The sequence below is a fragment of the Calonectris borealis genome, chromosome 8, assembly GCF_964195595.1.
Source record: "Calonectris borealis chromosome 8, bCalBor7.hap1.2, whole genome shotgun sequence".
Taxonomy (NCBI): Eukaryota; Metazoa; Chordata; class Aves; order Procellariiformes; family Procellariidae; genus Calonectris; species Calonectris borealis.
In genome coordinates this window covers 29505260-29520445 of record NC_134319.1, presented here as the reverse complement: position 1 = coordinate 29520445, position 15186 = coordinate 29505260, and the positions used below count along the sequence as shown (strand labels likewise).

Sequence of the window (15186 nt, the reverse complement as noted above, 5' to 3'; positions counted from 1 at the left end):
CCTGATGCTATAGAAACATCCCACCCTACAACATCTTCTTCACATCTCAGCCCAACCACACCAGGGCTGGACCCCCTCTCCGGGCTGCCCCTCCGCTGCCCCCCCGCCCCCCCCGCTTCGCTGCCCCCCGCCCCTCTCCTCACAGCTCCCCCCCTTCGAGGCTGTCCCCTCTCTCCTCACTGCCCCCCTTCCCCGGGGCTGCCCCTCACCCCGGGCTGCCCCCCTGCCCCACAGGCCCCGCCGCTCCGCCTCCCCCCGCCGCCGAGGATGCTCCTGCCACGGCGGCGCCCGGCTTGTGGCTCAGATTTCAAGATGGCGGCGGACGACAGCGCCACGCGTGCGCGGCGGCCGCAGCGCCTGCCGGGATTTGTAGTCGCCACGCCCGGAAGTTGCGCATGCGCGGTGGTTGCTCGCGGCCCGCCCCGGGCACACGTGGGGCTGGCACAGCGCAGTGCCGGGGACAGCGACAGCGACAGCGACAGCGACAGTTCAGGGCCTGTGCCAGGCGCCCAGCCCCAATGGCAGTGCCCAGCCCCAGTGTCCGCGCCCCCCACTACTGCCTGTCCCCAGTGCCAGTGTCTAGCCCAGCACCAGGTCCCCACCCCAGTGCCAGTGCCCAGTGCCAATGCCAGTGCCAATGCCAGTGCCAATGCCCAGCCCCAGTGCCCAGGCCCAGCAGGCAGCACCCCGGGGGGCACATCCCCACAGCACTAGGCCACCAGCACCCGTGCACCAGTACCTGCACGGCCCCCCGTGCCACCCTGTGGGCACACACCGGGTCCCCCAGCAGGACCACCACATGGGCAGCTCATGCACTGATGGCCATGGCTGCTGGGGACAGTGCTGTGCCACCAAGACGTAGCATGGCCAGAGCTGTGTGGCTGCCAGGAACATGGTGCTCTGATCCCTTGCAGCCCCGAAATCCCACCTGGCACCATGCCGGGCTGCCGAGGGTATTTTAAGACCTGGGATTTAAACGGCAGGCAGGCGCAGGCGGCACTGACACCCGCAGAAGGACTGCGCAGGCTGGTGGCCTCTCCCCCGACACCACGCACCAGGTCCTCCCGGCCCCCCCGCTCCCCCAGCACCACGGTACAGACGTGCAAAACGCCTGATGCTGCCAGGCTGGACGTGGCACAGCCCTGGCCACAGCCCCAGAAGGGGACAGGGATGACAACTGCCAGATGAGCCCTGGGCGAGTACGCTCCTTCCCGGGGTGCCGGGCTGGGGTCCCCCACGCCTGCACACCCACCTGCCCCCCCGCGTCTGGGGGCTCCTCCAGGCGCTGCTGCAGGTTGCGGTTCTCAGCTGACAGCGTCTCCACAAGCTGTTTGCTGGCGGCCAGCTCTTGGGTCAGCTCTTCGATCCTCCTGCGAGGGAGGGGAGGGTGGGGGATGCTCAGCATGGTCCTCTCCCCCACAGCCCGGCTCTCTCCCCTTGGAGTGACCCCTCCACCCCCCTTGATGCCCGCAGCTGCCCAGCCCTACACAGCAGCAGCCCCTTGGTAGTCCCCAAGGACCAGCACAGGGCACAGGCTGGCAGCACAGAGAGGACAGGTCCTGGGCACCCACCTCTGAGCCTTGGCGCCGCAGCCATCATCGCTTCTGTCCTCCTCCTTCGTCCTCGCAGCTTCCTTCAGCTTCCCTGCCAGCTCCTGGCACCGCTCCGCCTCGGCTCTGGCAAGTGCCGTGGCCTGCTCGGCCTCACTCCGTGCCAGCCTGGCCTCCTGTGCGGCAGCGGGGTGAGTCCCCAGGCACCGTCCCCCAGTCTGCCTCAGCCCCCACCACCCCTGGGCTCACCTCCTGCAGGAGCTGGATCTTGTTGTCCAGGAGCTCGTAGACGTGCTCCGACTCCCGCTGCCGCTCCTCATACTGCTGCCGGAGCGCTGCCTGGCTGCGGGTCGTCTGGTTCTCCGCGGCCACCCTGCCAGGCACAGCATGGCATGGCATGGCACGGCATAGCATGGCACAGCATGGCATGGCATGGCATAGCATGGCACAGCATGGTATGGCACAGCACAATGTGGCACAGCATGGTATGGCATGGCATGGCATCTCACAACATGGCATGGCATGGCACTGCATGGCATGGCATGACATGGCATGGCACAGGATGGCATGGCACAGGATGGCATGGCTTGGCAGGGTGCGGCATGACATGGCATGGCATGGCGTGGCATAGCATGGCATGCCATGGCACAGCATGGCCTCCCTTTGCAAAGGCCCCCACCCCAAACCATCTGGGCTGGGCAAGCCATGCCACCCTGGGTGCCCCCAGCCCAGCTCCCCCCATGCCGTGGGTGCTGTTCCTGCAGGACACCCGGGCAAAGCGTACTGTCACCTCCCAGCCCCGCTGCCCTGGGGACACGGCTCCTCCGGCAGCACCAGGTCATGCTCAGGCTCTGAACCACCAAAGCAGTCCCCGCACGCTCCCGAAACCAGGGGCTCCCCCTGCACCCGCGCCATGGCCCCCGGGCACAGCGCTGCCCTCCCCCACCAAACAGGTGCTGCCCTTTATTTTTGGCTGGCGCCGGGGCTGTAAGAGGAGCCCCATGGGTGCCCGGCCCCATTGCAAACCCCTCCAGCCCCATTGCAAAACCCTGCGCTACCTGCTGTGGGCAGGGTGCAGGCAGACAACCCCCGTCCCCCATGCCCACGCAAGCGCCGCAGACGGTGCATGGGTGCCACGTCCGCCCCAGGGCGAGGGGCTTGGGGGGCCCCACTCACCATGTGTTGTCCAGGGCTTGTTGCTTCTCCTGCAGCTCCCGCTTCAGGCTCTCCACCTCCACCTTCAGCTCAATGTTCTGCAGGGCAGGAGGCAGGCGGGTAGGATGCCCCCACGTTTGCCCAGACCCCCCAGTGCCGCTGCCCACGGGAATGCATCAGAGGTGGCATGGGGGTCCCCCACCCCACGGCAGGGCTTCGGGTGCTCCTGGTACTGAACGGCACGGGTGGTATTTTAGCCCACCGGTGCTGGGACGGGGTGTACCCGCTCCATCTCTCTGCACCCAAACTGGCACCGCCACCCACCCTGGGCACCCCACCGGGCTGGGGACATCCTCCCCGACCCTCTCCCCACTCTGGTCAAAGGCAGCAAGGGGCAAACTCCCGCACAGCAGCTCCCCCAGCCCCAGTGCCGTGCCTGATCCCCTCCCTGACGTCCCTACCAGCTGCACTCCCCTGGCCCCATCTCCTCCCGGAAAGGGGGGGCATCGGGAGGGAAACCCCCATCGGGCACCCATCGCCCAGGGCGCTCACCCGCCGGTAGACATCATCCCGGCTGCCCTCGCCCTTCTGCTGGACGCGCTCCTCCAGAAAGTAGATGCGCAGCTTGAGGCTGAAATTCTCCTTCTTAAGGTCGTTGAGGTGCTGGGAGAGCGTGCGGTACCCGTTAGCCATGGCCGGCGCTCCATGGGGGGGGCATCCCGGCACCCCTCACATGGCGCCGCCGGGGACACGGCCCGGGGTCCCTGCCCGCCTGCAGCTCCCACCGCTGTCCCCGCCGCGGCCTCTTTCCTTTTTTTTTTTCGCCTCCCGGAGCTATTTGAGGAATCGCCGGAGCGGGACGGTGGGGACGGGCGGGTGGTGAAACCCGAGCCCCGGCGGCCCCCGCGCGCCTCAGCCAGGAGGGCGGCGAGGGGGAGCGTGGCGCCCGGGGGGGCTGAGCCCCCTCTCCCCGTCCCACCACCGCCTGTCGCACATCCCCCTCCTGCCCTCCGCACCCCACTGCTGCACCCAGGGGATCTTGCAAGCATCCGGCGGTGCTGGTGGGGTCCTGGCGGTGCCATGGGGGGTCCCGGCACCCCGCGGTCTCACCTGCTCGAAGTCCCGCAGGGTCTGCGTCTGGGTGAGGGGACCCATCTCTAGGTCCTGGAGGAGACACGGCTGCACCAAGGGGCCAGGCTGGGGCTGAGTAGCCGGGGAGACATGGGACCCCCCCAGCTCGGCCGGCGAGGCGTCCTCGTCGCCCTCAGGCCACGGCCCATCTTGGGAAGCTGGGAGGGAGCGAGGGCGAGCGGCAGTCAGACGAGCAAAGCGGCTGCTCCGCACACCACCTGCCCCCAAGATGTCGCTGGGAGGGACACCAGGATGCCTCGGGCTCGGCAAGCCCCTGGCCATCCCCTGGGGTGATGCACACTGCCGGGGCGCTGAGCCCCGGCACATCACCCTCAGCGGGGCACGGGGCCGGGGCACGCAGGGTACGGGGGGGCTCTCGGGGTGTCTTACCCGCCATGCGGCTGGCTTCGGGGAGCACGGGCGGCCCGTCACCACTGCGGGGGTCCCTGCGGAGAGGAGCACATGGCCACGTCACGCAAGGCATAGGGGGTCCAGCCCCCAGGGCCCCCACGCACCACCCAGCTGCTGTGCCAGAGGGGCCAGGGAGGGTGGTGGGGGATTTTACCAAAGCCTCTGCCCATCGGCTGCTGCCTCTCCCCCACCCCGGGGGGTCGTGTGTGGCTGGTGCGGCACCGGGGGGGCACGGCGGGGCGAGCTCCCGACATCAAACGGTCACGCAAAAGCCTGCCCGGGGCGGGGGGTGAACTCCAGGCAAGGAAAAACCCCTGTACATCCGTGGGCGTGCATGGAGTGGGGGGTATGCACCCCTGTGCGTGCGTGCAGAGGGGCACACGGGCGTCTGTGCACACGTGGGAGTGCCCGTGTGTGTTCCCGCAGCCGGGAGGCATCTGCTCTAAGTGCAAAGACACGACACCCCGGGGGCCGTGCAGATGGCGGTGCCCCCTGAGGAGCACTTTAGCCCCATTAGCAGCCCTGGCAGGGCCACCTGAGCCCCCGCAGCAGCCCCCCGCGGCCCCGGGGAGGGGGTCTGGGTGCTGGCAGCGAGCAGGGGCTGCCTAAGGCAGGGCTGGCCCCGGCCGCTCTCCAAGGGGCCCCCGGCTCCGTGCTATCGCAGCTCACCAGCTCCCCACCGCAGCCGCAATCAGGTTTATTTTCAGCACAGAAGCGTGAGTCACTTCATGATTTAAAAGAAAGAAAACAAAAACAACCCACAAATAAAAACCCCAGATTCTTTTCCTTAAAAAAAAACCGGAGTATTTATTTTCTAATCCCAGTATGACAGCTTTTTGGTGGGGTCCTGCGAGTGGGGTGGTGGCACTTACCCCAGTGCCCTGCCCATGTGCATGATGATGTGCCCCGACGGCAGGGCAGGGCCAGCAGGTCCCTACAGCACAGACCATGGCGGGGGCCCTGGGACCTTGCGCCCTGAGCTGGGGACAGCACACCGGCACCTCACAGGCAGGGGACACAGCACTGCCAGCCTGGGAGGGAGCAGGGGCAGGCAGCTGCGGGGTGTCACGCCCCTGTACCAACAACCCGCCATGAGGGGAAACTGAGGCATGATGGCTTTAAACACACCAGCACTGGCCAGGCGTGGCCCTGTGCCCTGCCAGGCACCATAACCGGCACGATACCCAGAGGCATGATACCCAGGGGCACAGTACCCAGAGGCACATTACCCAGGGGCACAGTACATGGAGGCACAGTATCCAGAAGTGCAGTACCCAGAGGCGCTGTACCCAGAGGCATGACATCCAAGGAAGCACAAGACCCAGAAGTACAATACCCAAAGGCATGACACCCGAGGAGACGTGGTACCCAGAGGCACAATATCCAAGAGGCACGATCTCTGGAGGCATGACACCCCAGGGGGACCGATACGCAGGAGGCATGATACCCAGAGATGCGATACCCAGAGGCAAAACATCCGAGGAGCCACGATACCCAGACTCAAGATGCACAAGGATGCCCAATAGTCAAGGAAACACAGTACCCAGCGGCACGATAGCCCAAGGCATGATAGCCCGGGAGGCAAAATACCCGAAGAGGCACAATACCCAGTGACATGACATCCAAGGAGGCATGAAACCCAGAAGCATAATAGCCGGAGACACAACAACCAAGGGGGCATGACAGCCAAACGCCTGATACCCCAGGAGACGCGATATCCGGAGGTACACTACCCATGGAAACACAGTACGATACCCAAGGAGGTGCGACACCTGGGGGTGCGACACCTGGGGGTGCGACACCCGAGGAGGTGCAATACCAGAGGAAGCACAACACCCAAGGAGACGTAACACCCAGAGGGGTGAAACCCAGACAGGAGGGTGGCCAACCCCTGTGGCTCCAGTGCCATGGGGGCTCCTCGGGGCCACCCGGAGGTAAGACCAGCCCGGCGCTGTGGCTGGCTGTAGGCTCTGGGGTGAGCAAGCAGAGCACCCACTTTCCTGCAGCCTGGCTGCCCAGCCAGCACCTCCAATATTAGGACTGGGAGCCCCGTGCCGGGCCACAGGGACGCTGGGCCAGCAGGAGTCCCAGGCTCTGCCACGGCCATGGCCAGCTGGGCTGGACGGGGGCCCCCCCCTCCCCGTCCGTGTGCTCAACACTGGGAATTTGTTTGCTGCAAAGGGGAGGCCGCGCGGTGCTGCCGGGGCTGCAGGAGGACAAGAGCCCTTTCATGCTGGCCATGCTACCCCGCAGCGCAGAGCAGAGCTGCCGGAGCAGTGCAGAGCCGGAGGGGGGCACAGCCCCAGGCCCCCCCACCCAGCAGGCAGCACTTCCCACCCCTGATGTACCTTCAAGCCCTGGCACGAGGGGTGCCACGCGGCCCTGACTCAGAGCACCCGCTGACTCACAGCATCTCCATGGCATCACACCAGGGCCACAGCGGCTGCTTGCCGGCACCGGCACTCCTGGGTGCCGCCGAGGAGAGGGGTGAGCGCAGGGGCGGCTGCCAGGGCCACGGCACATGGGCTGCGTGAGGGTGGCCACTGCCCCACGGGAGAACATCCCCAAAGCACCCGGCACCGCTCAGCGCACCGATGGCAACTCACCGCCTCCTGCTGCTGGGTCACCTCCCACGGACAGATGGACAGAGGGATGGAGGGAGTGATGGGCGGCAGCCCCCAGCCCCTGTGCTCAGCTACAGCCACTCCGGGTGCCAGCGGCTGTCTCCGGGCTGGCAGAGGGGCCGTGACGAGGGCCAGGCAAGGCCAGGCGAGCGTGGCGGCTCAGTGCCGGGGTCGGGATGCTGAGCGTGGCACAGCCCGGCTCCCTGCTGACTCGTCGGCACAAGTGTTTCCGCAGGGGCTGAGTGCTGCCACGGGGGAGGTGGAGCCGGGGACAGCCGGCCACGACCGCGGCGGCCGCCTGCGCGCCTGGGCCTGTGTGCACGGCACACGGCACACGGCACAGCCACCCTCCTGCACACAGGGCACGGCAACAAGGTCTCCATTGAGCACAGCAGGACGGGGGGAGCTGGGGGCTGGTGTTACCCACACTCCTGGCGAGGACAGCTCCCGGCACTGCACCGCACGCGTGGCAGCCGGCACAGCTCCCGGGGCCCAGCAGCCCTGGCTGGGTGCCGGGACAAACGGTCTGGCCGGCGGCTCAGGCTGGAATTGGGGATGGGCAGAGCCAGGGGAAGAGCAGGGAGGATGCAATCGGGGCTGGGGAGATGGGGCAAGACAAGGTCCCCGCGCCGGCACCCCGAACCACAGGGCCACCCTTCCCTTGGCCCAGCATCTCCCAGCAAACCCCACCTGCCCAGTGCTCCAAGGAGGGCCCAGTGCAGGTGCTGGTGCCAGCCCAGCCCTGCAGGACCCTACGGCCCCTGGCCTCTTGCTTGGCACAGCACATGCTGCCCTGGCACCCCTGGGTCCTCACGGCAGAGGGCAGCGAACTCCCGTGTGCCCCCAGTGCTGGACGATGGGCCCCTATTCCCTTCCCGCACACCAGCAGCTCCCCCAAACCCCTTGCCTGGATGCCCGGCAGCGCTCCCAGGTTTACCCCGTGCTGGGCCCGGCAAGCCACAGCCCAGCTGGAAGCGGGGTGTCCCGTAGCCCCGCCGGCAGCACCAACCCGCAGGACCCCAGCAGCAGGCAGGAGACACCCATGGCCCAAGGGGGATGGGGTTGGGGACAGGCAGTGTCTGGCCCCACAAGCCTCGAGGGAGCACACCCGCATCCCAGCCGCATCCCGGCCACGCCGATGCCAGTTGGTACCTGGGCCTCAACCTGCTGCGGCATCCCCACAGCCCGGCGTGGGCACACACAGCCCCCACGGGCGTCCCGGGCACACGCAGCCCCCACGTGTGCCCATGGCATACGGACATCCCGACCCGCATCACCCACAGACACACGCACCCACGGATGACACAGGCACGCACGGACACGCTCCTCACCTCCGCCGCGGGGCTCGCATCCTGCCCCGGGCCAGGCACCGGCGGCACCAGGCGGCACCGGGCCGGGCACCGGCCGTACCGGGCGGCACCGGGCCGAGCCGGCGGGTCTCCGCAGGCGCTGCCGGCCGCCCCAGCGTGCGCCGGGGAGGCGGCTCTGCGGCACCGACCGGCTCCGCCCGCCGCTGCATCCCCTCCTCCTCCTTCTCCTCCTCCTCCTCCCTGCCTCCATCCTTCATCCATCCCTGCTTCCCTCCATCCTTCCTTCCCTCCCTCCATCCCTCCCTCTGACCCTCCATCCTTCCTTTCCTGCTCCATCCCTCCCTCCATCCCTCCCTCTGACCCTCCATCCTTCCTTTCCCGCTCCATCCCTCCCTCCATCCCCTCCCTGCTCCCTCCCTCTGCCCCCCTCTCTTCATCCCTCCCTTCATCTCCCCAGTCCCCCCGCCCAGCAGCCAGCCTGCCCCGACTGACACAGCCACCCCCCCCCCCAACTCTCCACTCCCCCCAATCCCTCTGGGCTGAACCCCAATCCTTCCCCACCCTTCAGTCCCCCAGGCACCATCCCTGATCCCTCCCTGACCCCCCAATCCTTCCCCCAATTTCCCAGTCACCCCAAAAGACCCCCATTTAGCCAAGATCCCCCATGGCACTCCCAAGCATCCCTCCTGACACCTCAGTTACCCCCAGTCCTCCTTATCATCCCCTACCACCCTGGTCTTCCTTGGATGCCTCCATCTCAGCTTGGCACCCCCAATCCCCCTTGTCACCCCCAGAGCCCCAAGAGGCCCGCGGGTACCCTTCCAGCCCTACAACACCCTCACTTGCCCTCTAATCTTCCATGACCTCCCAGTCTTTCACTGGGACACCCCTGTCACCCTTGATCCCCCTTGACCTCACCATCACCCCAATCCCTCTTTAACACCCACCATCCCAACCTAATACCCCCAATCTCCCGCACACTTGCCTCTCCTTTGCCACCCCCTACCCCAATAACCCCAGTCCCCTTTGACCTCCCTAATTCCTTTCCTTGCCTGATACTCCAGTCCCAGTGCTGCCCCTGCCCTCTCCCCCAGTCCCATCCCCTCTGCAGGGACCACCCTCCCAGCACTCTCCTCCATCCTGCACCCACAGCCCCTTGGCCAGCCGTCCCCTGGGGGCCCCCACACCTGCCACCAAGCAGAGCCCATCTAGGACCTCAGGGGTCAGTGGTGGGTTGCCGTGTCCCCTAACCCCCGGACTCTATCCCAGTGGTTCATCGGCCACCACAGCCCATGTCCCCCTGGCACCCATCCCCCTGGCCCTGCCATCCCGAGAGGCCCTTCCTCAGGACACTGGCAGTGACCAGATTCAAGTCTCTCCGGCTGGCTCCCTTGGAGGGCCAGGAGCAGTGGGACATGCCTGCTGGCACTGCCACCCTGCCAGCACCCCCTGCGTCCCAGCAGGCCCCCTGCAAGGGACAAGGTGCCGGGGTGCAGCGGGGCTGTGCTTCCAGCACTGCTCCCCAGGAGAGGGCACCAGCCGGCCGGGAAAAGCCGGCAAATATGATGCGGCAGCGGTGGCTTGGCCACGCGTGGCCTCCGCACAAGTGGGCCACAGGCGCCGCGTGGGAGAGGGGCCATGAAGACATACGGAGGGGTTGGGTAAACACAGGCTGTGCCGGCACAGGGAGCACGGTCTTAATGGTTAACAGCAGCGGGGCTGTGCCAAGGGCCAGCGGGGCTGTGGGGCCATGTCCCAGCCATGGCACGTCCCACAGCATGGGTGCCCCCAACCCGTGCCACACGCGAGGCTGTGGAGAGGAAGCCCTGTCCCTGTCCCCCGGTCACACAGTCCCACCGAGGGGCCATTTCGGGACCCCGCTGCAGATTTCTCCAGCTGCTGCCCATGACCCCATATCTCTTGCCCTGTGTCGGCTGCCCTGGACTTTCCCCCCTCTGGCGTCACCGTTGTTCCCTGGCTGGGGCTGCGGTGTACGTAGCACCGGGGTATAGGTAGTGCCAGGGGGTAGATAGCACTGGGGTGTGCATAGCGCTGGGCTCTCACACCTTGGCAGTGCTGGTCCGTCACTTGGGCTCTGCTGGGTTTAACAGCCTCAGGGGCCACCCCAGGTCTCACACGGAGCAGTTTGGTCCAGCCCTGCTGCTTGGGGCACGCGCAGCCTGGGGAAGGGCTCAGTCCCATCAGGACCTGGCTTGGGAGCACCGTGTCCCTGCTGCCCACCCGAAGTGCATGGAAAGTGGTGGGCAAGGAAGGGCCAGATCCTGGCTCCCCCCTGGGCAGGACCCATGGTCTGTCTGGTCCAGCTGCACAGTGAGGTTTTGTCCCCATAAGCAGGGGGACGTCCTCCTTGGACGATCCCTCGCCATTCCTCATGCCGGGCTGTGCCCGGCCCCATGGAGTCCCCATGACGTCCCCTCTCAAGGGCCAGCACCTTCCCCCACGAGGTCACTGGACACAGCCATGTGGCTCTTGCCCCATGGAGGGCGTTTGCTGGGCGGCTCCTGTGCACCCCACATCATTGGGAGCTGGTGGCCATGGCTGGCCATGTGCCCCCGGCCCCTTATCGGGGGTATTGCTCAATGGTGGGCGCGATGCCGGGGGTGAGCAGGGGCCACGGCACTGCCTCACCTCTGGGCTGTGGGGTCTGGGGAATCCCCATTCCTGGTGAGCTGGGGGGATATGGTTGGGCTTGCCATGGGCTGGGGGCTGGGCTGCTCCCCTACTGGCAGCACCCCCAGCTTTGTGGGGAGCCACCTGCACCACCGTGGCTGCCACCACTGTCCCCTTCCCGCTCTGCTGTGCTGTGATGTGCGGGGCAGGGAAACTGAGGCACGGCCACGTTGCGCGGGGCTGGGGACACGGTGCCCCCCGCTCCCCTCGGCCCGGGGGCAGCGGGGTCCTGCCGGGACACCCCCTTGCTCTGGGGCTGCTGGGGGGCCCGCCACAGCCCTGGTCCCGCTCCCCTCCGCCTCCTCCCTCCCTTCGGGGGGCGGGGGTGGAGGGGCCCGGGCGGGCTGGGGCGGGGAGGGGAAGGGTAGGAGGTGGGATTATGGAGACGGGACCCAATGAGCCCGAAAAACGTGCCCCGCTCGCAGCCCTTTTAGCGCGGCGGGCGGGCGGCAGCAGCCTCCCGGCGGCGTGCGGAGAGAGCCGGCACCCCCGGCCCGGCCCGGCCCGGCCCCGCCATGGCGCTGGGGAAGCTGCAGAAGGTGCTGATCAGCGACAGCCTGGACCCCTGCTGCCGGGAGATCCTGCAGGCCGGCGGCCTCCGGGTGCAGGAGAAGCCCGGTCTGAGCAAGGAGGAGCTGCTGCGGGAGATCCGGGTGAGCGCGGCCGGGCTGCACCCACGGGTGGTTCGGGGCGTGGGTGGGCTCAGCTGGGATCCGGTTGTCCCGGGTGGCAGCGGACCCCCCTCGCCCAGCGGGGCCGGTCCCCGCCTCCCGTCTGATGCAAGAGCCCCGCCGGTTTCGCACGGCGGATCCCGGCCCCCGGCAGCGGCTGTCCCCAACCCGCCAGCCCCTGGGACCGCAGCCCCGGCCCCGGTCCCAGCTGTGGTGTCTGTCCCCAACCCCCAGGACTGTGATGGGCTCATCGTCCGCTCGGCCACCAAAGTCACAGCCGACGTGCTGGCGGCGGCGGAGAGGCTGCAGGTGGTGGGCAGAGCGGGCACCGGCGTGGACAATGTTGACGTGGAGGCGGCCACCAGGAAGGGTGTCCTGGTCATGAAGTAAGAGCAGGAGCATGGGGACATCCCTGCCTGCGCTCCTGGGGAGACACGGGAGGCTTCAGCAGGGTGCCCTCCCCACCCGTGACACCCCATGGCACCACCCTGCGGGTCTCCATCCTCACGGGGTGCAGACTGGCATCAACCCGGGGGGTGACACACCAGTGACACCACTCTCCATCCCCAGCACGCCCACTGGGAACAGCCTCAGCGCCGCCGAACTCACCTGCGGGATGATCCTGTGCTTGGCCAGGTGAGCGCGGGGCAGGATGGGGGGACGGACATGCGCCCCGTGTCCCCCTGCCCCCACGCTGACCACAGCCTCCCCTTTCAGGCAGATCCCCCAGGCAGCTGCCTCCATGAAGGAGGGCAAGTGGGACCGTAAGAAGGTAGGAGGTGGGCGCAGCGCCCCGGGCAGGACAGGGCGGTGGGTGCCTGTGTGGGGTGCGCTCATTCACTCTCTGCTTTGCACCCTAGTACATGGGCATGGAGCTGAACGGGAAGACGCTGGCCGTGCTGGGGCTGGGGCGCATCGGCAGGGAGGTGGCCACCCGCATGCAGGCTTTTGGCATGAAGGTAAGGAGCCGAGGCAGGGAGGAGCGATGGGGAGCATGCACCCCCCTGGCCTGGCTGCGAGCACCATGCCAGGCTGCAGGAGCGAGCGTCCACTCTGCCTCAGACTATAGGCTATGACCCCATCATCACCCCCGAAGCCTCGGCCGCCTTCGGCGTGGAGCAGCTGCCGCTGGAGCAGATCTGGCCCCGCTGCGATTTCATCACGGTGCACACGCCGCTGCTGCCCTCCACCACGGGTACGGGGCAAGCACCAGCACGGGGGGGTTTAGAGGGAGCCAGTGCAGCCCCCCTCTGCTCACAGCACTCCCTCCCTCCGCAGGGCTCCTGAACGACAGCACCTTCGCCAAGTGCCGCCGCGGCGTGCAGGTGGTGAACTGCGCCCGTGGCGGCATCGTGGATGAGGGTGCGCTGCTGCGGGCGCTGCGGTCAGGGCAGTGTGGCGGGGCCGCCCTCGATGTCTTCACACAGGTGAGTGGGGCTGCAGGGACCCCCTGAGTTTGGCTTCGGCTCAGCATCACCTTAACTCTGCCCAAGCCGGGCCAGGGCAGCCTGGCAAACCCCACGGAGCCGGGGACAGCCCTCCCCAGCTCCCCTCCTTGCAAGGAAAGAGGGTGTAAATGCCTGCCCTGGGCTCCCAGGGGGGTGCCGGGGGCTGACGGCAGGATGGGGCTGTGTTGGCAGGAGCCGCCGAAGGACCGTGACCTGGTGAACCACCCCAATGTCATCTGCTGCCCGCACCTGGGTGCCAGCACGCGGGAGGCGCAGAGCCGCTGCGGCAAGGAGATCGCCATGCAGATTGTGGACATGGCCACAGGGAAGGGGCTGGCTGGCGTAGTGAGTCCCCCCGCCGGGCACCTGAGCCCTCTGCCTCAGTTTCCCTGTCTGTAAAGCGTGGGTGCATTGGGAGTGACCCCGTGTGCTCGCTGGCGGGTTCCCATCGCACGTCCTGCTCTTCCTCGCAGGTCAACGGGCAGGCTCTCAGCAAGGCTTTCGCACCCCAGACCAAGCCCTGGATCGTCCTGGCCAGGGCCCTGGGCACGGTGCTGCGCTCGACGGGCAAGCAAACGCAGGGCAGCGTGCAGGTCTGCACCCTAGGTGAGCCAGGCAGGCTGCACCCCGTGCACAGGGACCCCGATGGGTGGCCAGCACACAGGGGCGCGTGGGGACCCACTGGGCGGGGTGGGTGGGAGGAGGGGTGGGTGCGCAGCCAGGTGGAGGCATGGATGGGAGGGTGGTTGGATGGCGGGTTGGGAGGATGGTGGGAGGACGGAGGTGTGGTGGTACGGATGGGTATATGGATGGGTACATGGACAGGAGAGAGGATGGGAGTAGGGATGGGTGTATGGATGGGTGGGTGGAAGGACCAGCCCCAGGCTGGCTGCTCCAGTGTGGGGTTGACCTCTCTGCTGCCGGCCCATCCACCGCCTGCCTCCTCCCTGCACCCCAGGGACACCCCTGCGGGAGGCCGGGACCTACCTGACGCCCGCCGTGGCCGCGGGCATGCTGGCTGGAGGGGCACAGAAGGAGGTGACGCTGGTGAACGCCCTGCTGCTGGCCCAGGAGGCTGGGCTGAAGGTGCGTGGACACCCAGGGCTCCACAAGTCAGCCTGGTGCACCCAGACCCTGTCCTTCCCTGCCAAGCAGCATGAGCCCGGGGTGGCCCCGTGGGGCTGCTAATGCACCTCTCAGGCTGGGGGGGCATCCCATCCCCGCGCCCTGCTGTGTGCGGACCTGGGTGCTGAGCAGCCACATCTCTCCGGCAGGTCACGACCACCCATGGCGATATGGCCCCTGAGCCCGATGGCAGCACCAGCTTGCTGCAGGTGGCCCTGCAGGGCACCCCACACCGGGCAACGGGGACGGTGCAGGGCAGCACCCCAGTGCTGCGGGAGATCAATGGGGCCACCTTCAAGCAGCCGGCCCCCCTGGCCGGCCCCGTCCTCATCTACAGAGTCAAAGCCTCCGAGCCCAGCATGCTACCTGTGCTCACCGGTGAGCTCCCTGTGTCGCTCCCGAGCAGGGGGGGCAGCCTGGGGGGGGACCCCACATCCGCCCTGGAGCTGAGCCCCAGCTGCAGCAGGGAGGGGGCAGATACTGCATGGAGAGACGGGGATGGGGGGGCTTGGGCAGAGGGTTGGGGGCTTGGAGCAAAGGACTTGGGGTGGGGGAAAGAAACGGCATCATGGACGTTTTGAGGGGTGTTGGGGTGGGCAGAGCCCTGCTACCTGCCGGGTGCTGGGGCGGTAGGGCAGCCTGCAGCCCCTAACCCCTCTCCTCCTTTCCAGGGCTGCTGGGGAAGGTGGGGGTCCAGCTCCAGTTCTACCACAGCTCCGGCATGGTGGCAGGGGAGCAGTGGAGCGTCGTGGGGCTCTCAGCCCCCCTGTCCGACCTTGGCGAGCTGAAGCCACGCGTCACCGAGGTCTTCCAGCTCCACCTGTAGTCCCCGACCGCCGGCAAGGGCTCTCCCCATGGCCGCAGCACCTGGACCCCTCCCCTAGCTAGGGGAGCATCCCACCTGGCCTCCCCCGGCCCCCACGCTGGGCTTGGGGTGGCCCCGTGCTCAATAAAGGGTCCAGGAGAAGCGAGCGTGTGATGCCTTTTCTGTGCGGTCCCTTGTCCCTGACCCCAAAGCTCCTGCAGGCTTTGTCCCTCCTGCCCCCCCCCCCCCCGGCCCCGCTGCTGTT

General features: G+C 67.6%; 2 protein-coding genes across 2 annotated transcripts; one reads left to right on the top strand and one right to left on the bottom strand.

Moving 5' to 3' along the window:
• Nucleotides 1-710: 710 nt before the first annotated feature.
• LOC142085217 (myomegalin-like) lies at nucleotides 711-4792 on the bottom strand. The gene is made up of 9 exons (XM_075157006.1): nucleotides 4227-4792; nucleotides 3816-3994; nucleotides 3258-3368; nucleotides 2727-2803; nucleotides 1800-1923; nucleotides 1572-1726; nucleotides 1253-1370; nucleotides 929-1142; nucleotides 711-739 (listed from the first exon to the last, which is right to left on the bottom strand). The coding sequence occupies exons 1-9, from the start codon at nucleotides 4318-4320 to the stop codon at nucleotides 711-713; spliced, it is 1101 nt and encodes a 366-aa protein (XP_075013107.1). The 5' UTR covers nucleotides 4321-4792.
• Nucleotides 4793-11242: 6450 nt separating this feature from the next.
• Nucleotides 11243-15083, top strand: PHGDH (phosphoglycerate dehydrogenase). The gene is made up of 12 exons (XM_075156646.1): nucleotides 11243-11525; nucleotides 11778-11929; nucleotides 12114-12179; nucleotides 12261-12315; nucleotides 12404-12502; nucleotides 12606-12738; nucleotides 12822-12970; nucleotides 13184-13336; nucleotides 13465-13597; nucleotides 13950-14077; nucleotides 14266-14494; nucleotides 14788-15083. The coding sequence occupies exons 1-12, from the start codon at nucleotides 11388-11390 to the stop codon at nucleotides 14940-14942; spliced, it is 1590 nt and encodes a 529-aa protein (XP_075012747.1). The 5' UTR covers nucleotides 11243-11387; the 3' UTR covers nucleotides 14943-15083.
• Nucleotides 15084-15186: the final 103 nt, after the last annotated feature.